Raw genomic sequence first — 22,360 nt, 5'->3', positions numbered from 1 at the left:
AGCAACCTTCTGAGCTGATTTTAGCCACACGCACACACAGACACACAGCTGAAGATCTGCAAACACCCTCCCCATCTAAAAATGCCTGGGAGCAGGCAGACTGGGCCTATCTCTACTGCTGGATCTGGAAGACTGAAAATGTCACACAAAAGATGTCACACACTCTGTTAACTGCATTTCCCATCTTAAAATTGCACTGGTTTCTGGCTTGCTATGGTACTCAAGTCAAGGAAAGAAGAATGTAGTTTTTTGCCTTCATCTAGTGACCATGAGCTGTTAAACCTGCCCATTCCAGAGGAGCTTTTTGCCAAGGAGTGAGAATGCCCAAGGGAAGAACATGTCCCAAGTTGTACCAAGCTGTGCACATTAAGAACTTGGCTGCAAGAATGGACAGCTATGGTACCCAAAGGGCCTTGGTCATTCTCATGTGTGTTACCAGACAGATTCAAAAAGGACAGAGCAAACCAAACCAAAGACACTGATGCTCAGGTGGCTTGTACCCTTGCAAGAAGATGACAATGTATGCTCCCCGCAAGACTCTTGCTTTACTGGGTGAGATTCCCATCCTCCTTGACTGCCCAAGTTCTCCAAGAAGTGAAAGGACCGCGTGCTGCTGTGCAACCCTCCCCACAAACTCTCAGTATCTCTGTTGTTCAGCATGTAGCAAGGCCTGTGGATAGCCCTGCCTCCATTAACACTGGGGAGACTGAGATCACTGGGTATATGTGTGTGATCAACCACTGGCCACGTTGGTGGCTTTTTTTTTTTTTTCCATATAACTTAACCTCTTGTTCCACAGAACAGAGAAAAGGCATGGAAACCCTTGGCATCCATTGTGTGGCCTGATATTCTTTTGCCCACTAAATGCTCTCCAGGAACCTTTTTCATCCTTTTGTTTCTTCTTCTCCTTACATCACTGTCTCTCTTTCTTCTTCAACAAGTGCTGTGGGTCTGTCTCCATCATAAAGCCCAGAGCCATTCAGGTACTCTTCATCTTTGTTATACTGCTCTGGTCCAGAAGAAGGCATAGAGTTTTCAGAAATAGAGCCATTTTTTACATAACCTGGTAAATTCCGGTGTCCATTGAGGGTCCCTGGTATAAGTCTTGTATTGAGATGAAGGGCAAGTGCCCCCCTCGTGGCTACATTTGTGATGCTGGTGTGGGAAACCATTGGTCCATAACTGTAGGTTGTGCTCCCACTTCGTGCTTTCCTTTTAAAATCAAGTGCTAATGTCCACCTGCTCCATGACTTCTTTATTTCTGCCTGGACCTGAGAAACAAGGAGGGAAAAAACATGAGCGAAAGGAGAAGGAGAGAGAGAGTCATTAGAAGGAGGTAATATCTGCATGGATGGGAACTCTCTGGAGGGTGAAATTGGAAGGAACATCTTGGGTTTATGCTGCAGGACATAAGGAGCTTATCTGTAGTTGCATTTCACCTTTAAATCCATAAACTTTGCCTATAGCAGCCTCGCATTTGTCCAAGATCATAATTCAGTGTGCATTCACTGATCAGCTAAGTTTTTACTATGCAGCCACAGAGGGAATTTAAAGAAACAAAGACAGCTCAAAAACAATCTGAAAACTAAAGCACATCACTTGAAGCAGAATAAAAAGATCAACAAAGCTTGGCCTAACAAAAGAGCTCGATGATTAAACAGCTATTCTATCAATCCACTTTTATTCCTGACACAGCTCTGATATTGAGTGGCACTAAACAGCACTTGTGCTGGGAAAAGGAAAAAAAAAACCAACACTTTTTTTCCCCACCAGCTACTTCCAGTAGTTCATCAGTTGTTGCAGACTGATCTGTATGTCTTATATGACCAAAAAGAATGTATGAACTTTTTGTGTGGATGGATAGATCTTTCAGTGAGTTCAAACTAGGGCTGCATCTCTAAAATAAGAGGGGTACAGTGATGTGCATCTACCTTACCACCCACATTTGGAACTAGCTTAACAAAGGTAGGAAATAATTAAGAAGCTTATGACTCTTACCTCTCCATTGCAAAAACAGTATATGATGGCAACAAAAAATCCCTAGAATGAAAAAGCAATAGCACATTAATATGAATCAAAAGAACTGAGATGTGAGAAAACCATCTACATTTTTTTGTTGGCCAATAGTTTACCTAGATCTTGGTGGGCTATTTTATCCCATCTTCACCCAACAGGAATTGTGGAAGTGCACGAACACAAGTTTTGTCCCCATCTCTTTAGAGTTTCTCTCAACTTTCATCTTCCCAGACCTACTGTTCACCTTTCATTATTCACACCAGTTGACCATGATGATAGGTAGTAGAACATAAGCCAAAATTTAATCTCTCAGGAAAGACGTACGGTGACCATGCAACACAACTCTGCTTGCAGGGAGTTGCATATTCCTGCTGTTGCACCTTGTATAGGACCAGCCCTGTAAATGAATCTGCATATTGCTCAAACCTAGAACTGAGGAATCAATTCACAGGACTGAAAGACAGCTTGGGAGAAGTAAATTTGAACAAATTTGAAACATGTCTCTGGATCTCTACCAGCTTATGTCTAGTCTGGAGCTACATGATATTGTGGGGCAAGTTATCTTTCAACAGCAACACACTAAACCTTTTTACGCTCCATTTTGCAAATATAAAACATACCTGCTGCTAAAATATTGTCAAATGATCTTGTGAATGAAATTTGGCATACTGTAAACACAACCCTTTTTCCAGAGAGAACATTCTGCACTCTCATTTCCCTCTGCTGTGTGTTTGTGTCCATAGCTTAACAGCTACAACACAGTTAACAGTTACCTGGAAAGAGTTGAACAGCATTTCATAGTGCATTTGAACTTGCCAAAGAATCCCTGACACATCTGTGTATGGCATAGCCATGAAAACAATATAGTGAACGCCAAACAGAGGCATAAGGACGAGGGTAGATTTCAGCAGCTTCCTGTAGAAATAAGGAAAGAGAAAAACACAGAGGAAATCACTGGATGGAATGAAACTCCCAGCCAGTCCATCTCGTACCTTGGGTGTCTGTCATGCATAATTTCATTCTGTCTTAACATGCGCCCTTGGCTAGTCCTATATATCTTACATTTACAAAAGCATTGTGTCCATCTCCAGTTTCAAGCTATTTCTTCTCTTGTGATGTGTGACACAACCCCATTCATCCTTCAGCACGTCTCCCTCTCTACATACATGTCCCTATGGGATACTGATGTAGGTACTGGAGATGAAGGCACCAAGACTTCTTTGTCTCACACCATCCACTATTTTGGGAGAGGAACATGGAAAGAAGGTGAAAGGGTGACATGGACCTAGACCACCGACTCCATCTGAACCTGTCTGGGCAGGAAGGTTGGACCAGATGATCTCCAGGGAGCCTCAGCCTTTCTATAATGCTGCAATTCTGTGTAGCTTATTGAAGCAAGACATAAAGGTCCACCCTGGGTTAGTGCCTTCTGTGCAATAGTAGGGAGGGAAGCACACCTAGGAGCAGAATCATGCTATATACCAAGGGGATGGTGCAGCATGGGGTAAGGAGGAGATCATCACTTATAGGAGGCATTTTGGACAGCAATATTTCTAGAGGTGGTGGATGCCCTGTTTCTGGGGGACATTCAAAGTCAGGCTGGATGGGGCTCTGAGCACCCGACTGAGCTGTGGGTGTCCCTGTTCATTGCAGGGGAGTTGGACCAGATGGTCTTTAAGGTTCCCTTCCAACTCAGTGATTCTATGAGTCCATGATCCACTGGAAAGAATCACAGAATCACAGAATGGCCAGGGTTGGAAGGGACCTCAAGAATCATGAATCTCCAACCCCCTGCCACATGCAGAGCCACCAACCTCCACATTTAATACTAGACCAGTATTGGTCTACTATACTAGCTCCCATTTGAAAGAGAAGTTCCATCTCAGCACATGACTTATAGCAAGGAGTAGGAGTGAACTACAATGAAGCCCTGATTACTTGGCTGAGTTTGCTCCTGAGGGAACCAGCCTTGCCTGGAAGTGATGCTAATTGAAGGATTAAGCCTGCTGCCAAGAGTTACAGCAAGTCACTGAGTGCAGGCAACTATTGAGAGGGGCAGACATCACTACCAGAAAGCTCTGGTACCATCTCTGTCCAGCAACTGGAAACCACTGAGGGAATGTGAAACATTAAGGAGCAGCCCTCATCCAAACCATAATTAATAGCAAGCTTCAGCCAGGGATAAATAAATAAATAGATAAATCAGAGCTCTGACGGGGCAGCAAAGGAAAATGGAGAGATATTTTCCAGCCAAATCTCATTCCTGCTTCAAATGAAACATCTTGTGTTTGGAGAGTAAGATGGTAGCAATGATCTCATGGTCTGCAGCCCAAAACACTCTGTTCTTCCCCCTCAGTGTGCGTCCTGCCGGTCTGTCAGATCAAGAGATGATGAGAAGCCCTGGGAGCTCTCAAGCAGCTGAGGTGGCTGAGCAATCTGCTTTTTCTGTCCCATTTTGACTATGCTGCAAATACCCTAAATTATCAAGAGAATAGAGCTGGCAGGGCAAAGGAAAACAAAACAAACAAGGAAATGCCAGATTTCCAGCAAAGTTTCAGGAAGCACCCAGTGAAGAGCAGGTTTAACAAACAGACCGTGTTTTACAAAGCACAGGAGGGAAATAAGCAAAAATAAATAAAGCAGTACAACTATTAGGGGCATCAACAGCATAAACAATGCTTTTATTTTTGCACTCTCAGTTCCAGGCCAGCACAGCCACTTCCAAACTGGCTGGAGGGACTGAACTCCTCTCTGTACTACAAGGCAAGTCCCATGGGTTGGATTGGATAAGTTTAGGAGAGGTTTAAATGGCTGCTGATCATTCTGCATTACACAGAAGATGACATTCTTCTTGCCTTGTTTTGAGTGTCTACAGTGTCTTCAGCTGAACCAAACATCCTGGGCTCCTCCTGTAGCCTAGTGGGAAAGCATGTTTAGACCCAAAACATGAGGAGGGTTCATGACTCACCTGTACTGTTGTCTTGAGTCACACCTCCCTGCATTTGTTTCCCGTAGCTTGGTTGCTAGGACTCTGATAATATTGATAAAAAGAATAAAATTTACCTGGAAGAGGAAGAAAAAGAAACAACAACAAAATATAAAAGACATTCAGTCAGTGCTCATGTTGTCCAGTCAGTGTCTCCCCCAAATGAGTCAAAGGGCTGCGGCATGCAATGACCTTGTGGCTGTGCTTGTATGAGCTGGAAGATCTTCTCCTATGCAAGAGGTGACCTCCCCAGGAAAGACCCAGTAGTTGGTGGGTGGGATTACTTCAGCTGTGTTTAATCCAAAGGGCTGTGAGGGAGAGCAATGGCCTTCTCCACAAAAGTGTAGGCATCCCAAATGAAAACGCTGACATATGAGCCATCCAGCCTGGGCTGCCTTTCGCATGAAGGTGGCTTACGACTCTGTGTGGGCTGTTTTTATGGCCTTATAAACTTCTCGGTCTGAGTTTGGTGCCCAGGGAGCAAAGCGAAATTTGGTTATACTTGTCCCTTACAGTCAACCCAAAAATAAGGTTGTCTTAGGCTGAAAGAAGTATTAGAATGATGTTTTCCCATGTTTCCATGCACATCAATAAAGAAGATCGAGGAAACTGCATGAAGAAGAAGGCAGAGAGTAGGCATAATTAGATATGATAGATCAAGAACACAGAAGAGCAATATAACTACAGGGAGATTTTTGAGGGATTCCTGGCTTTTTGGATGTCCTTGAGGTTTGGTTTTGCTGGGGCCGGGATCATGCCTGCTGTTGCCCCAGACACATTTGTTCTTGGTGACATGGTGAGGTCACATACAGAGCCATTGTGTAAGCACCCATATGGCTGCATATCTCTGGGCTAATGCTGATGCCTATGGGCTTCTCTGGAGGTTCAAAGCAATCAGCTGACTTCTCAGATAACAGCAGCATTTCAAGGAAACAAATTACCATGCCGCACACAGAGGCTCATAGTTCTACACCAGAAGGGATTATTGTGGACCTCTAGTTTGATCTCCTGCAAAATACAGCCCATAAGACCTCCTTGTATTCATTTTGGTTTGAGCTACAGCAGATCTGGGCTTCAATGTTTCCATGACGGAGATCCTACCACAACCATGGGAAGTAGTTCCAATGCTTAATTATCCTTGCTGTTAAAACAAGTAGTTCCCTGAACAGCTGAATGAACACGGCCTGGTTTGCTATGGCTTTGTCTTCTGTGGTTGGATTCTTTCTCCTTTAATGAGGTGCAAGTTCATTTCAAACAGCTCTCCTCTGCATTAAAAAGGAGTACGGTCACATTACACCCTTTTCCTTGATGGGGCATTAGTAGAATTTCTCTCCTGTATCTGTTTGACTGTTTTCATGAGGTTTGTGGGAATTTAACATCTCTGCAACCCCATTTGGTTAGAATTTATGGACTGGCAGAAAGGTTCTGAGAGAGGGATGGGTAGACCATAGGCAGAGAAGCACACGGCCTACAGGCATATACAATTCATTTTCATTGGAAACCAAAGTTAAATTAAAAAAAAAAAAGGGGAAAAGAATTGGAAAAAAAAAAAAACTTTGTTTCTTTTATGAGTTTTTTTCTAGTTGAAAACACTCAGCATTGAGATCTTGTTCTGCATCTGTCCACTAAATTGGAGATTCTCAACATTATCATAGTCAGGAGGAAAATTCCTGTGACTTTTCCTCAAACATGTGCTAAGTTTAACAAAAAATACAGACAAATTAATGACATCAAAGGTAGAAACAGAGTGAAGGGATTTCAAACCCCTAAGCCTTTAAATTCTCTGCAAGTACATCCAGAAAATGCATAACTTAGTCCAGTAACGTATGACCAGCCAGTGTGGGAATTGAAAAAGCAGCCAAGTGAACAATATAAACCCACAGAAATTAAACAGAAACAACCCACAGAATATTTTTGCATGATAAATAGCTTCATTTGCATATAGCCAGGGTACAAGCACAGCAGAGCCTCATGGAGGAACATTATTTTTACAAGGACGAGCCTCAATCGAGCTCTTTCTCCTCTGCTAATTGGGCTTTAAATTAAATGCAATGAGGTTGCTGGCATTCATCTAGCTGAACTATCTGAACTTCTCCATGCTACTGTTTCATTTCCAATGACCACCATGCGGTCTTGGTGACTTGTTTCTTCCAAGGTGCAGAACAGATTGCTAGAGCCAGGTGGAGAATTTCTACCAAAAGGAAATTTTGAAGAAGAAAAAATCCCCCTCAAGTCCAAAGCAGCTCACCTCTTCACACATGTGATCGCATTCTGAAACTGTCCTGCTGTTTATATGCAGGTGGACTTGTTTTCTTCTCCCCCACACTGATCCTATCCCAAAGGCCTCCTTATTTGTAAGTCAGAGCAAAGTACAGAGTTTGATACAGAACCCATTATAGAGAGATTCTTACTGACTCTGTTCAGCTACTCAAGGTTGTATGTAATGGGGAGTGAGTGTGGAAAAGCTCTTTTGCTTGCTATGGAGTAATAGAGGACCACAGAGAACCACAGGGAGAAGAAAGAGGGTAATGCCCAAAAACTGAAAGCGAATTCTCAAGCCAGTTAGGACTCTACTCAAACACATAATGACCCACTAGCTTCCCCTCATGCAGGCTGTCACAGTGCTTCCCATTGCAGGTGCCTGGTAAGGATATATGAAGAGTGTAATTAGAGCAGGATAGCTTGGCCAGCTCTTTGCACTGTGCACCCATTACTCAAATACAGTCACTGCATCCCAGTTGTTGTGATCAGCCAGTACTCACCACGATAGCTGCCAGGATGGGCACCTGAATAATCCATTTTAAATTGCCAGCACTCAAGTCCCAACACCTGAGAAGAGATTGACATCCCATCAGGAAACCATTGGTTACAAAGACCAACAGGCTCGGCGTCTCCTTGGGTAAATCCTCCCTGGAAGGCTGGGATTTCTCCAAAGCCTGTTGGGTTGGAAAGGCCTAGCTCTAACCTTTCAAAGTAGCCCCTTTTCTGCTGCCATACCATTCAAAACCGAAACCCCTGGTAAATGCATTTAAAGCTGTACTCTCTAGATGGTGGAACAGCTCTTTCTATAGACACCAAGACCGGTCCCCTCGGGACAGGAACCCACCCTTTCCCACTTCACTTTTTTAAGAGAAAAATATGCACTAAAAATAATCTGGTTTTTATGATAACAAAAGAGGCTATGGTGGGCTTTGCATTGGCTGAAATGTCCTCATACCACCCCTCCGAATAAACCTGCACAGCTTTCCTTGGGGATTTGTCCTGACAAATACATTATGATATGGATAATTCTGTTTTCCTCACATTCAGATTCTGTGTACCTCCCTCAACCTTGCTCTCATAGTGAAACCCACAGAAGCCTTTATCTTCCTTATCCAAGTGAAGCCCTTATCCATGTAAAGACTAAAAGGGCAAGCTGTTGGTAGCATGGATGTTCACCTATGGTCTTCCATCTGCTGACGAGGGGCTGGACACTATTTCCTCCCAGGAGTTTTCAGCAGCCATGGAATAAGGTCACTTGGTGTTAATTACTCTGTTTGAACTCTCTCCAACCACAGAGAGAGGAGTGCCACAGGACTTTCTTTATCTGAGCCAGACATCCTCCAGATGGCAGCTGCAGTTTTCATTTCATGGGCCAAAATCTGCCCAGGCAACCATTCAAGGAAAGTGAGAGACAGGGGCAGAGAAACCACTGGTGCTGACTGAAAGGTTGTACAAGGACGAGACTGTGCCAGTGCAGATGCGTCATACTTCAGTAGCTGTGCTACCAAGTCTTTCCATGGCTACAGCTTAGGTTTTTACCCTTTGGAAAGCAGTCTCTTCCTAGGTAAAGCTATTTGTCTGTGGTCCCTTCAAATTTTGATAGCAGTTTTGGATGTAGATGAAAGCATCCATCTGTGGTCGGCTCTGGGCTGTGTGGTACCAGGGATGCTATGGGTACTTTCTTCAGCTTAATGGAAGAACATGGGGCTTTGGGTTGTTAGGGTAGGAACTAAGAAGTGGCTGATTTGGTATCTTTTTTTCTGACAGTAACCAGAAGTTGATATTTAAGGATAATTGGGCTAGAGGATAATCATATTATTCCACAATAATTCTTTGAACAATCTGCAGTTCAGGATGACAGTACATTACTGAGTGCTTAATATGTTCGGAGCAATTTATCTTCCATGAATTTTTATGAGTGCTTCTTAATCCTAAATCCATGCTGGAATCCACATCTCCTGCAGCAAGGTGTTACAGCTTCACCTCCTCTGACTGCGCTGAACCTCCTACCTCCCAGTTTCATGCCATGATTTCCAGTTCCTCTACTGGAAGGAGAAGTGAATGACTCAACTCTACCATGCTCTGCAGGTCATTCATTCATGATTCAGGCCGTTCCTGTCTCTGCCTAGCTGTGAAAGAGTTTCCTTCAGCCCCACGGATAACAGCTGCAGGTGTTCACATTCATCCAATTCTGTAAATTCTGAGAAGCCAGGAAAATTGAACCCATCTTAACCATATCAGTTTGCTTACTCACCTTAACAGTTTACTAACGTCATAGCTGGAATTGATTCTGGCTTTGCCTGGTTCTTTTTTTTTTCCTTTTGATTCGCCCTCAAAGTCACCTATGCCAAAAACCCCACAAAGGCATCACACAGGAAAGGGAGAAAAGAAAATCCAATTCGACTTACTCTGTGTCGGCTAGAGTGGCTCTCACGCTGGCCCACGCTGTAACAAATACAGCAGGGAGTCCTGCAAAGAAACACAAGTAGTGGGGTCACTATGGAGCTGAGGTCTCTATTAGCACAAGCTCATGTGGAGAGGGATAGGGGATGGTGGAAGAAGGAGTTTTCAAATGTTCAGGCATAATCTGGACAAGGAATGTATGATCTCTGTTACTCAGTGTGTCACTGAGTGGCATGGATAGCAGGCACAGTGGAAACAGGTTGCTGGTTGGATTAGATAATCTTAGTGGTCTCTCCCAAATTTCACAATTCCATAATTCCATGGTCTTCTAGATCTTCTGTAATCCAGGTGTTATAATAGTAAACCATCCACAGGAAGGGAGCATTTTACGGAGGTCAAATTGCATGGTCTGGATATGTCCAGCCTACTGAAGTCTCCTGGCTCTCAAAACAGAGCAGATTGCTTTTCCAAGATGCCAACCATGAGTGGTCTTGGCTCGAGCAACTTTCTGGTTCATGTTTAGAGATGCTCAGCTGGTCCAGGCCTGAGGAGGGCCATGGACTTGTCAGTATGAATCACCAAGTTCCTGTGCCGTGTTCTGGCTCTGCCTTTTAGAGACATGGGCTGTAGGACTTGAACGTTTGTGACTGCTCTAGTTAACTGATTCAATTAAAAGCAGAAATGGGTTTCATACAGTGCATCATTCTGAATACATCTGTTCCTTTGCTTTGACTTCAAGGGAAGGTGGGCCTGGAATCAAGCTTAAAATGTAAGGACAAAAAAATGTCCTTACATTGAATCCTGAATCATGGCAGCAACAAAACCAGGTTTGGACATGCCTTTGGCATCTTCCCCTGTTCATACCCCCCAAACATCCCAAAAAACCCTCTGCAAGGCTCAAGCCATCCCTTCTGGGGATGGGGAGCAGAGGTGAACAGGTGTGAGGTGTGTGGTACCACTTGGCCTCAAGGCTAAATCACATGCCTTGTCCCATTTGATTTAAAAGAATGGATGAGGCTTTTAGCTCAAACTCACCCATAAGCTCTAACTGAACCTCTGTAAAAACTGCATTGCTCTCTGCTCTATGGATATAATAAATATTTTTCAATGGTCAGCAAGACAATGCCTGACTATACACTGACCAGAGCAGTAAGAGGTAGTAATCAGCTGAAGGAGGAAATTTTGGAGATGATTTTTTAAGATTTTGTTTTGTTTTTATGACATGTCAAGGGCCTTTTCATAGCTCCTGACTCTCCTCAAATTTTCTTTGCTCCATTTTGATTTTTACTGGCCTGAATCGTTTAAAAGCTCTGCTAAGTATGAGAAACTTGCTGTTAGAAGCAGACAAATGTTGGAATTCAGAGAAATACTTGCAAAATACTCTAGCCCGAGGTTAGTTCCCAAAGTAACCATCCTCATTTCAGCTCAGTTACACTGGGCATCATCTTTTCCTTACAAAAAAGTAAAAGAATCACCAATATCCAAATGCAATCATCTTCTATTTATTTTTTTAGGGTCCAGTTCTGCTTTATTTGTACAACTGAGTCCCCTACTGGCTTCCCTTAAAAGGCAGGATCAAATCCACAGTAGCTTCCACAAATTCCAGAAGAATAACCCCTTTCAGGTGGGGAAAAAAAAAATCACAAAATAAATAAAGGCGACATTTATCACCGATGACTGTAAATATGCTGTTCACAGTCTGAGCTCGCTGGGGCTCGCCGTGCATAGGCACACGCTTAACTTTCAGCATGCACTTAAGTCTCATTAGAGTGCTTAAAGGCTTTCCTGACCACGGACGCTTTCCTGAGCTGGGGTGTGGGGCAGGGACGCCTGTCTCATACACACGTGTACAACGGGGCCGTTATCTTGGTTGGAATCTTTTAAATGCTACGGTAATATAAGAAAGCATAAATAATTAAACACAGAGCCTCACTCAGGTCCAGCGCAGCAGCACTGCCTACAAAGATACATTTATAAGGAATGCACCCTGCTTAACAATCTCCCGCGGTGGAAAGAAAATACTTGACCTGTAGCTCTGGGAACCCATGAGCATGCTGAAGATCAGGGCTTGGGGGAGGTGATGATTTATTGTAACAAGCACCCTCTATTTCCTCCTCGCTGTTTAGAACCCACCTACAAAAAAATACGTGCGTGCACCAAACTCCTGGCTGAGCTACCAAAGGCTTGGATGTGTGTGACTATGCTGATAACATTGGTGATATCCTCATTTCCATCAGCTGTCTGTGCTCAGAGACTTGCTGCCTTACTCTGAGACTGCAGTGTTCACCCATTATGGTGATGCTCTGAATTTGAAAGATGGATTGTTTCAGAGATTGGATGCACTGGACACATACTTGTTCCACCCTAGTCTGTCCTGTACTTCAGAAAGGACACTGTTTCCATTCCTACTAATCCTGTGTTGTGTTCCAGCTTCCTAGCAACAATAAAACATACAGGAGAAGGTAATTACAGTTAAAAATCCCTACATGTTGTATTTATTGTGGGTTGCCATCTCCAACTGCTCAGGCAAGCTTAGGGAAAAGATCCTTGACATTTTCTGCAAGGCACACAAACTGAACTCCTGGCACCAGTTTTATTGCTACGTTTACCTCTGTGCGTCTCAAACATGATCCTTTACTGTGATCATAAATATTCTTACACTTACAGAGAGCGGAATGAGTCCTCTCTCTGCCCTGTTTTTAGATGGAGGTTTTAGTGGTGGGGTCACCATCTCTGCAGGGGTGCCAGAACCATGGAGATGTGGCACCTGGGGACATGGTCAGTGGGCTTGGTGGGGTGGGGTGGGTTGCATCTGGTGATTTTAGTGGTCTTTCCCAGCCTTAGTGATTCTATGTTTCTGAGATTCTAGATTCTCTCCATGTCAATGTCATGATTTTGGACCACCAGATAATTTCTAGAGTTCAAACACTTTTTCCCACTCTGGTAATCCAGTCCATAAGCTGGCAGAGTCAGAAGGCTCAGCTTTCCCTCCAGCAACTCTCTTACTTTCAGAGAGGGATCCCTAACTCCTAGGTATCTCCGTGTGACAGCAATATCCTGGGATGAACCATCCCTGCTGCTGAGCATTCACAGCACCCATAGACAGGAGAACCATTAACCAGAACACCAGGACTGAGCACACCTCCAAGACAGGTATCTGAATGTATCCTCAAGCAAGCAAGTGCCCATGAGGAAACAGCTCTGCAGAAAAGAAAGCCATCTGTAATTAAATGCATCTGGCCAACCCTCCAAAGGAAGGATAGTGCATCTCCAAAAAGCCTAGCTGCATGTATTGACAGCTGCAGGAGCAGATGGGTGCATTTGTGTCCTCCCCATGCCTACAAACACCATGTGCATGACTGGGCGGCGATGCCGTGAGTGACTTCTACAGAATCCACATTGTATGCGCTGTGCATTTCCAGTCAACACACACAGTGTGTACAATGCAGGTGCTATATAGTCAGGTATGGAACAGGCTGCCCAGGGAAGTGATGGAGTTGCCATCCCTGGAGGTATTCAAGGGATGTGTGGACGTGGTAGCGTTGGGTGGATGGTTGGACTTGGGGTTCTTAAGGGTATTTTCCAACCTACATGATTCTATGTTTCTACTATCTCCCTTTCAGACAGAAAAACTGCAAACCTCAACCTAGACAAAGCCTGGTGGTCAAATCAACCCAGCCACTTTTCTTGTGTATTCACAATAGATATGTCTTCTGGCACATAGATAAATGGTGAATGTATCAAAGGTGCAAGTAAGAGAGACGGCTGCAAAGTGTCTGCTAGGAGAAGACAACTTATAAACAAAGACCTTATGCAAACCTGGAGAAATCTGGTCTCGGTTCCCTGCTATTTGAGAACTTCCCTGAGTTACAGTGAGTGTTTTCTGAGTCACTGTCTTTCAAAGTCTCCTCATCTCAAACTGGACCAACAACACTTTCATATGGGTCTTGCTTTGGTGGGGACAAGTACTTTCAGGCAAGGGTGATTTTTGTGGAGATAAACGTGCAGGGCTTCCCATCATATTTCAGGTTGGATATTAAGAGAAATTTCTTCTCAAGAAACAGTGTTAATACGCTGGCAAATGTTACCCAGGGAGGCGGTGGAGTCACCCTCCCTGGAGGTATTTAAGGAATATGGAGATGTGGCACTGAGCGACATGGGCATGGTTGGGGATTGGATTTGGTGATCTTAGAGGGCTTTTTCCAGCCTTAATATGATTCTGTGATTCTATGATCATGAGGTTTTGGACCTGAGCACCTCTAACAACAACCCATGGATCTGTTGGTCTTGTTTAGGTCTTCCTGCAGTGCTCGCTTGCACTGCAGCTGAAAGCTAGCACAGTCCAGCCGGAGGAATTAACGTGGTGTGAAGGAAAAATGCCAGTGGAATCAGCTTGGGTTTTCTGGCTATTGGTCATGCTTCTTAGACTTCCTTCATAAAACAGCTGCATGGAACTTGAAGACTGCTGGGGAATTTATTGTTACCCATAATACCACTATTTATTTATTTTTGTTGGGTGCTGGCAAGGAACACTTTCCTTTCTGCCATCGGTGCGTCCTTTGCAACTGCATGAAGGGCACAGCTAACTTCCATGGAGCTGTGCTCCTTTGTGGCAGTGAGGACGTGGATTGAAAAGACCTGACTGAAACCTTTGGGTCTGGCATCAAAGGCCAACTATATGTTCTGGTTTCCGCTGTAGACTGGAAATATGCTGTTGTAGGGTGATCTTTTCTTCCCCTCACCTTGGAAATTTCCAAACGGGATAAATCCTCCCTTGTTTATTGTTGCACAAGCAAAATATAAAAAATAAAATAAACAATAAAATAATTTTTAAAAAATTAAAAATCCCAGTTTTGGGGGGAAAATGTATTTTCTATAATACCTCTGTGGAATGTCACAATAATTTATCGCCAATTCCCTGTCCTTCACTGCTGTGGTATGGGCAGGATCCAGTGCCCACTGCAGGGAACTGGAGTTTTTCCACTGACTCCAGTGGCTCTTGGATTGTCTTGCCCTTTCCAGTGCCCAAAAGCTATCAAAGCAATACACTGGTGTGGGTGTGGGTGTGGGTGTGTACATTATCATGCTAATCAAAACAAAGCAAAAACAAATGCAACGGGAGGGATCCTATCTTCTCATTCCAGAGGAATTTAAATGAAGCAACCTCAAACTTTTGGAAGCACGCAGATGATTGGTGTTATGACAGGTGTGACTTCAGCTTTGTGGTCGCACTGATAAAATGATTATACTCTGGCAGTGGTTGGAAGAATTAATGAGATGAACCCATGGCTGTTAGGATGTTTTCCTTTGGCTACGTTATAAGCAGCATCAAGTAGGTTTTTCTCGTTAAACATATGGCATTATTTTTCAGCTGATTCCCCCCTCATCCAGAATTTGTTCTGGGGAACTGCTTCTCCAAGTCTTCTCCATACTGTGCAGCAACATTTTCTGAGAAGGAAATTTTATGTAGCTTGAAGGTTTGGAAGAGGGTGCGGGGTTTTGTTTATTTGTTTTGTCTTAAAAAAGAATATGTCTCAGAGCAGATAAGGTAAGAAATGCTCCGTCCCCCAAATCTCTCTATTTATGTATACCCACAAACTTACAGACTGGATAGGACTCAGCTTTGTCTGAGAGATGGAACCCACTCTGGTCTGACATTGTACCTCCCACCCTTATGAGGCAGCACTGGTTGTTTCTGGCTTAGGAATACAAGGTTAGAAAGGAGCTTTTGGGCAAGGAGAAAGGATGGAGAGAGTCCTGCATGCTGGTGAATCACTTGCATTGTTGGAGTCAGAAGGGACCATTAAAGGTCATCTAGTCCAACTCACAAAGCAAAAAAGTGTCATCCTCCCTAAACTCAGATTTGCACCATTATCTGGTTTGCTTGGAGCTCTGCTGTTATGCATGGTGCCAAAGCAAAACAGCAGCCTGCCATTCATTTCCTGGAGCCCTTCTTAATATTTCTCCATGTTACGTATCTACCATTTCTTCCTGTGTTCACAGACTGTGGATGCCTATGCTCTGGTTTGCCCAGATTTTTAGGTATGCCACGGTTCATTCAGCATCCAAAAGCTTGGGTTTTCTTCTGCAAGAAGTCATGTCCCGGAATGGGGATGGCGTAGCACAGACACTTCTCTTGTTCTAAAATGTAGTCAGGATGTGGCCAGGCACATTTTGGAGCCTGAAGCTGGGAAGTGACCTGGGCCATATAGTTTAGAGGTAACCATGGGTATCTCTGAGCAGGTTTTTCCTGCTGTAAGCTCCATTGTAGACTCACACCCCATCATTCGTAGCTGTGTCCTTCCTGATCATCTAATATATTTCCTGTTCTCCCTTCCAGTCAGCATGCTTCAGACAACAGTGGGCAGTGTTTTTATTGTCCTCATCCTACCCACACCTCATAACTCCTTGCAAGCCAAAGTTTACGCCAGAAGTGAACAAAAAGCACATTCTCATCTGAAGTGCATGTGCCCCACAATGCTTTCCACTAATGAGCACCCCCTCTGCACCCACATCCCTTACTCCATTAAAAGATGCCCAGGTTAAAAGGAAAAAGAAAAAAAGGCTTCCCCCCAAACTGCAGGCTTCCACTGATGTTCCAGCATATGCAAAACCTCAGGAGCTTTTTACCGCCACTGAGACCCGAGGTAGGAAATTGGAGCTGAGCTCTGCTGCTGGGAGCAGATGCTCACAGCTTCATGCAGCTTTCCAACCCCTCCAGCTCAATGCTGGTGAGAGGCACTTGGCAGAGCTGGGGATAACTCAGAGAGTGCACTAAAAGCAGCTCGCATGCATGCATTTGCTGCCCTGGAAAGATGGGAAGATGCCTCCAAGCCCTGAATGATCCTTCCAGAAATCCTGGAAGTATCACTGTATGAATACCACAATTCAGAAGTGATAAAGGATTCATGACAGAGCTCACTGTCCTTGCAAGAGCCACCATATCTACTTACCCCAGCCAAATAACGTGAATCCCCAGAGATACTTCTTCTCTGAGAAAAAAGCCATGAAGATGAGGCTGTGGAGATAAAGCCCTTCCACCAGAATCCAGTAGTAATTGGTTGCCAGGAAGTAGAGGAAGAAGGTAACTGCTACTTTGCAACCCACCTGCAATGACCAAAGAAAGACGGGGTTAGAAACATGGTGTGAAACTCTTGTTCTACATAAATCCATATTTGCAAAGATGGGCTGAGAAGCAAGGAGAAAGGAAGAAATAAACCAGAATATTCTCCAGCAGAGTTTTTACAAGGAAGAGCATTAGTGCAGGAAGAGATGAACAATTGAGAAGAAAGTTTCTCCTCAGCATGACACCACGTTCCCAATATCAAGTCCTCAAGAAGCATTTAGATGACATTCTCAGGCATAGGGTCTGATTTTTGGGTTGTCCTACATCGAGCCAGAAACTGGACTCAGTGATCCTCATGGGTCACTTCCAACTTGGGATATTTGATGGTTCTAGGTGAGCAAGGAGGTATAGGAGGGCTGGGACACATGTGGGTGGATAGTGAACTGACACTCCTCCCCCAAACCCAGAGATGAGAGGTTCACCCACTTCCTAGAGTTTCTGTGCCTTATCCTTTTCCTATGACTCGTGACCATGATAACAAAAAGACTGTGACCAAGTCATCTTGGGCTGGGTGACCTGGTGCAAATCACCTCACCTGGGCTTACCACCATCAGGAAGTGTGACTTCTTCCAGAGCCCATGGAGGGATTTCACCCCAAATATCAGGGCATTTTCTGCACAGATCTACAAGGTGGGAAACCTGATTTTCGATGGGAATATTAGCTGGCCTCTCACTTCACAATGAACTACAATCCTTTGCTTACGAGAGAGGAAAAAACTGACTGTGACTCAGTGCTCCCCTGTCCTTTTGGCAGAGTGGGGTAAAATTACCCTTGTACCAACATTCCTCACTCCAATTAGAGGAAAACTGCAAAGTGAGGATGCTGTGTGTGCTTAACTGATACAAAGGGACACATAATGCCTTCTTTTGCAAACGTGGGAAAAAGTGAGAATAGAATGAAGATAAATTAAAAAAAGATCCCATCCAGTCTTAACAATAACTTCTATATTCATTAAAAATCACCATCTACTCCCACACAGAGAGTGTCAGACAATAATTGCAAAGCTTCCACTCCTTTTTGGAAACTAAATAAATGTATTGATTGTTGCCTTTGTCACTTGTTTGCCTGTCAGTTCATCAGAATGGGAAATGCTATTTATTTGCTAATATCCCTAATAACTATTCTGTCCCAAGGAGAAACAGAGAACAATGCAGTGAAATATTTTGTGTTCTTTTCACAAGGAGAATACACTGGAGTGCACTGAGCACTCTGATCAGAATCACTGAAATAATGAAATGGATTTCTGAAGCAAGAAGAAAACATGCTACAGATTTCCATTTCAGATCTCTTAGGCACATGCTAGCAAACATTTCAGGTGCTGATTTTGTAATAAGTCGTGATCTCTCCTATTGATAACCTGAAGCAATTTGTAGGGATGTCCCAAAGCAGAGCACAACTGGCCATCTGAGTGTCAAGGTCTCAGAAGCTTATGTCAGTTGGCTATTTCCAAAATGAGGTGTGCATCCTAACACAGAGTCAACAGGCACAGCTCCCTGGAGGGGTTTGTGGCATGACAGCTGCCTTTGGAGAAGCACTTAATACCGTCTGCTGCAGGACAACTGCTGTGATTATTGCCACTGAACAAACACCAGACAATAGGGCTGTTTGTAGCCAGGTCCCTGGCAGTAGCATGGGCTGTGAAACACACTTATGAAGCCAAATGAATACACGGCACAAAGCTTGCGCTGTGAGCGGCGATGTCCCATTGGTGGAGATGCTCTACTAGTGTGTTTGAGCTAGCTCTAATTTCTTTTTAATTATTTTTTGTGAACTGAAGTTAACATTTGATCCTAATAAAAATCTCTCCCATCCCTGTAGCATCCAGCAGTTTGTGGATAGCAAGGATCAGTCATAGGAGGTCTATGGTGAGACCAGAGAAAGGGGAGTAGACAGCTTCAGCAGGTGGGGACAATTTTGAATTCTGAGGATAGGCTTCAATCCAACAACCACATGACAATGCAGATGTCTCCATCTGAGCCATCTGTGCAGTGAAGAGACACAAGTACTCTGGAGTCAAGTTCACCTGACCTCACTTAAATTTTTACTGTGGGATGTGATGAATCATGCTCTTTACTGTTTGTGTTGATCTGATTTCCTTTGACCATAGAAAAAAATGGAGTTGACAAGAGTGAATGAAGATGTGTCATTTGCAGACATCTGCTTTTATGCAGATGAACCCTATACTTTCTTTTGGATTGCTGGCAAACTCTCCACTGACTCTTCTAAGAAGTCTTTTCCATCATCAGATCAGAGATGGAAGTGATCAACCAGCCATGGTTTGATGCAAAGCTAGAGGAAGGTGAGATATCTACTACTGACTTTCTTCCTCATGAAATACCTCCACTCCAACCTTGGAATTAGCACCAAAAGTCTTTCAAGTCACCAAGAATCATAGAGCCATTTGAGTTGGAAGGGACCCTGAAAGGCCATCTAGTCCAATTCCCCTTGCAATGAACAGGGACACCCACAGCTCCATCAGGTGCTCAGAGCCTCATCCAGCCTGACCTTGAGTGCCTGCAGGGAGGGGGCATCCACCTCCTCTCTGGGCAGCCTGTGCAATGCCCTGGGTGTTAGTTTCATGGTACAGACGTTATAGCACAGTATTGCCTCTGTGGCTCATACAGAGAGGAGCTCCAAGTGGAAAATCAACCAAATACCCACTGCAGTAATAGTGGGTAGTGGTCCAACGCCTTGCTGAAAGGGGTGAGGCATTGGGCAGAAAGGACAGAGGTATGAGATTGCTGTGGTGATACTCACAAACTGTGACTTATCTGCTGGAGGTGCTTCAGTTATGGATTTCAGGTCTTCCTCAGAAATCCTCTCCATCTCCTCCAAGGCTGACCCAGAGTACAAGACCGCGTCCTTCACGAAGATGCTCACAGCTCTCAACATGAAGGAGACAAACAGGTGCATGTGGATGTAGTTTCTAGTGCAGTGCAAACGCCTGGCATGGAGCAAAGAGAAGAGTTGGAGTAGGTTAGCCAACCTGTTAGAGAGATTGAGGGTCACCTCTGCTTCTTGAGAGTCCCACACCATTGGCTTTGCATTAGGCCAACATGGTACCTATACTCATTTCATAGAATCAGACAACCATACAACGGTTGGGATGGAAGGGACATTAAAGCCCCTCCAGTTCCACCCCCTTGCTGTGGGCTGGTTGACCCCCCACTACATCAGGCTGCTCAGGGCCTCATTCAAACTGGCCTTGAGCAATTCCAAGGATGGAGCAAAGCTCTTGTTTCTCACTAGGAGCTTCTGTCAAGAAGCGAAGATGCATTTCGCTTCTATTGGGCTGAGGTGGTGAGGATGCATGCAGTGTGCTGTGTGCTGTGAGTCTAAAGCTAGAGGATGCAGTGAGCCATCATCAGCTGTGCAGTGTACAGGTCATGGGCATCCTCATATGCAGCATTGCACAGTGTTCAGTGCACGTGTCATAAGTGTGCATCAGACATGTAGTTGTTTTCCCAGATGTACAGGCATCAGGCAGGATACATGCACAGCTCTCACTGATACTAAAGCATAGATCTTTGTCCCTCTCACAGGTGACTCCTCCAAGAACACCACTCCTCTCATAGAGTTAAATCTGCATTTAAAGATTTCACTTATCTATCTGCATTTTGTGCAGAGGAAATGGGCTGCAAATACTGCTGAGCTTGAGGACAATAAAAACCTTGCAGAGTGTCCTGTAGCATAAACTGCTTATTTTTGTGCCCATGCCAAATTCCATCCTGGGGTTAGCATCTGGGCTGTTTCCTCTGATTGCCATTGGTGGACATGCTGAACAGTCCTGGGGCTTCACCCCAGCAGTGGCTGCATTGCAGCTGCAGGTGAATGACCCCACAAATGCTGATTGTAAAGCGCTTTAAGGTCCTTTTGGGGGAAAAGCTGGATGGTAAGAAGTGAATTGGTCACAGATCCATAAGGTGTGTTCTAGAGGCAGTGATTTTGCCTCTGGGGAGAAGAGTGAGCACGAATCAGTGAATGGATTTACACCCTCTTAAATCCCCAGCTCTAACATCAGAAACACAAATATGATTGCACAAATACAAGACATGTTCTTTCTCTTTTGGGAGACCTTGTCACAGTAATAACAGTTGTTTCCTGTACTAGTATAGTCCAAATTAAGCTAAGTGGAATTGCTGAGATATAAATGAAGATGAGCTTTGCTCCCTGCACTTTAAATGTAGGCAGTGAATCTTTAGATTATACATTAACTGGAATAAAGTCTGGCTTGGCCTCTGCTGCTGCTTCAATCCTTGGTTCTCTCCACCTGCCTAGTATGGGCTAGGAATGACAAAGTGATACTTCTTGAAGCTAGGAGCACTCATGCATATGTGGACATTAAATATTTTATTAGTCTTGCCAGCATCATGCAGAAAATTGAAAAAAGAAGAAAGGGTTGAGAGAGCAGGAGATTGCTGGCTTTTGTGGGGTATGGTTGGATTTTGGGATCATGCCTCCAGGAGGGGTCTGCAGCCCACTCTACCTTGTGTGTTTCACTGGCTCAGGCATTGGGATGCTTTGCTATCCAGGCAAACCCTTTCAGCCTCCTTTTGCTCACTACAGAGAGGTCTGAGAACTTACAGAGCCAAAGGGCACACATTTTATACCAGCTGGCATGTCCCTGGGGTTTAGCCTATGCTTGCATGGTGGTAGCTGCCAGTTTCATCTGTTTGTTGCATGGAGAACCTCCCTTTGCAGTTGATGTCTGGGTCCTGCTGTCTGCCACGAGAGGTGACTGCCAGCAGCCAAAGGGAAGAAAATGTGGCACTTGTGGCACTGGGACCAGGGGGTCAGAACTCTGCTCTATCTGCTCTCCAGATATGGGTGCCCAAAGGACAAATTTTTGCTGTGAACCATAGAATCACAGAATCATAGAATAGTTTGGGTCGGAAGGAACCTCAAACGTTATCCATTTCCAAGCCCCTGCTGTAGGCAGGGTTGCCAACCACTAAATCAGGCACCAGATGAGTTTGTCCAGGGCCCCATCCAGCCTGAATACCTTCAGGGATGAGGCATTCAAAATTCTCTGTTAATGAGACTTTCATCCTGCCTCTGGTGATGATGGTAGCAAAAAAAAACATGCAAAAGGCAGCTCAATAGGCAGGATGTTGCAGGTTCAAACCAGTATTTAGGGATCTACATCCCTCGGACAGTGGAGAGGGCAGGCAGAAGAGCAAGTGATCATTTCTAGCTCCCCAGGTACTGGAGTAGAATAGGGACAATGACTCTGTCCAAGACTTTTATGTGGCCAGAGTTCCCTTCAACTAGTCTCTCCTTCAATAAAGTTTGGGTTTAGAGTGGCATTTCCCTTTTGAAACCTTAACCACCTAAAAATTACCCATCTAACTCTAAGGACAATTAGGAACAGAAAACTCTACATGGTATTCTAAATGAGACAAGTCTCTTCCTGGAGCTGTTTCACTTCCCTTTTGTTATAATAGAAATCTCCATTGCAGACAATGGGAAGAAATTCAAACATCCCTCCCCTCATCCCCCAGAAGTTTGACCTAAGTGGGACTAACACAGCCCAAAGCACAGATGCAACCCTTTGCCATCCCAATTT

The 22,360-nt window shown here is 44.3% G+C and overlaps 1 protein-coding gene across 1 annotated transcript in view; it reads right to left on the bottom strand.

Annotated features, from left to right (window-relative positions):
• Positions 1–899: 899 nt before the first annotated feature.
• The window catches only part of PTH1R (parathyroid hormone 1 receptor), a 104,107-nt gene continuing 82,646 nt past the window's right edge, over positions 900–22,360 (bottom strand). Inside the window, exons 6-13 of the mRNA XM_052695952.1 lie at positions 19,552–19,738; positions 16,621–16,774; positions 9,673–9,733; positions 7,765–7,831; positions 4,985–5,079; positions 2,790–2,931; positions 1,999–2,040; positions 900–1,271 (exon numbers count right to left, since the gene is read on the bottom strand). Coding sequence (XP_052551912.1) covers positions 909–1,271; positions 1,999–2,040; positions 2,790–2,931; positions 4,985–5,079; positions 7,765–7,831; positions 9,673–9,733; positions 16,621–16,774; positions 19,552–19,738 — 1,111 coding nt within the window. The 3' untranslated portion in view covers positions 900–908. The remainder of the gene's footprint in view (positions 1,272–1,998; positions 2,041–2,789; positions 2,932–4,984; positions 5,080–7,764; positions 7,832–9,672; positions 9,734–16,620; positions 16,775–19,551; positions 19,739–22,360) is intronic.

The sequence above is a fragment of the Tympanuchus pallidicinctus genome, unplaced genomic scaffold (genome assembly GCF_026119805.1).
Source record: "Tympanuchus pallidicinctus isolate F22 unplaced genomic scaffold, pur_lepc_1.0 scaffold3, whole genome shotgun sequence".
Classification (NCBI taxonomy): Eukaryota; Metazoa; Chordata; class Aves; order Galliformes; family Phasianidae; genus Tympanuchus; species Tympanuchus pallidicinctus.
This window is presented reverse-complemented; position numbering and strand designations above follow the sequence as displayed.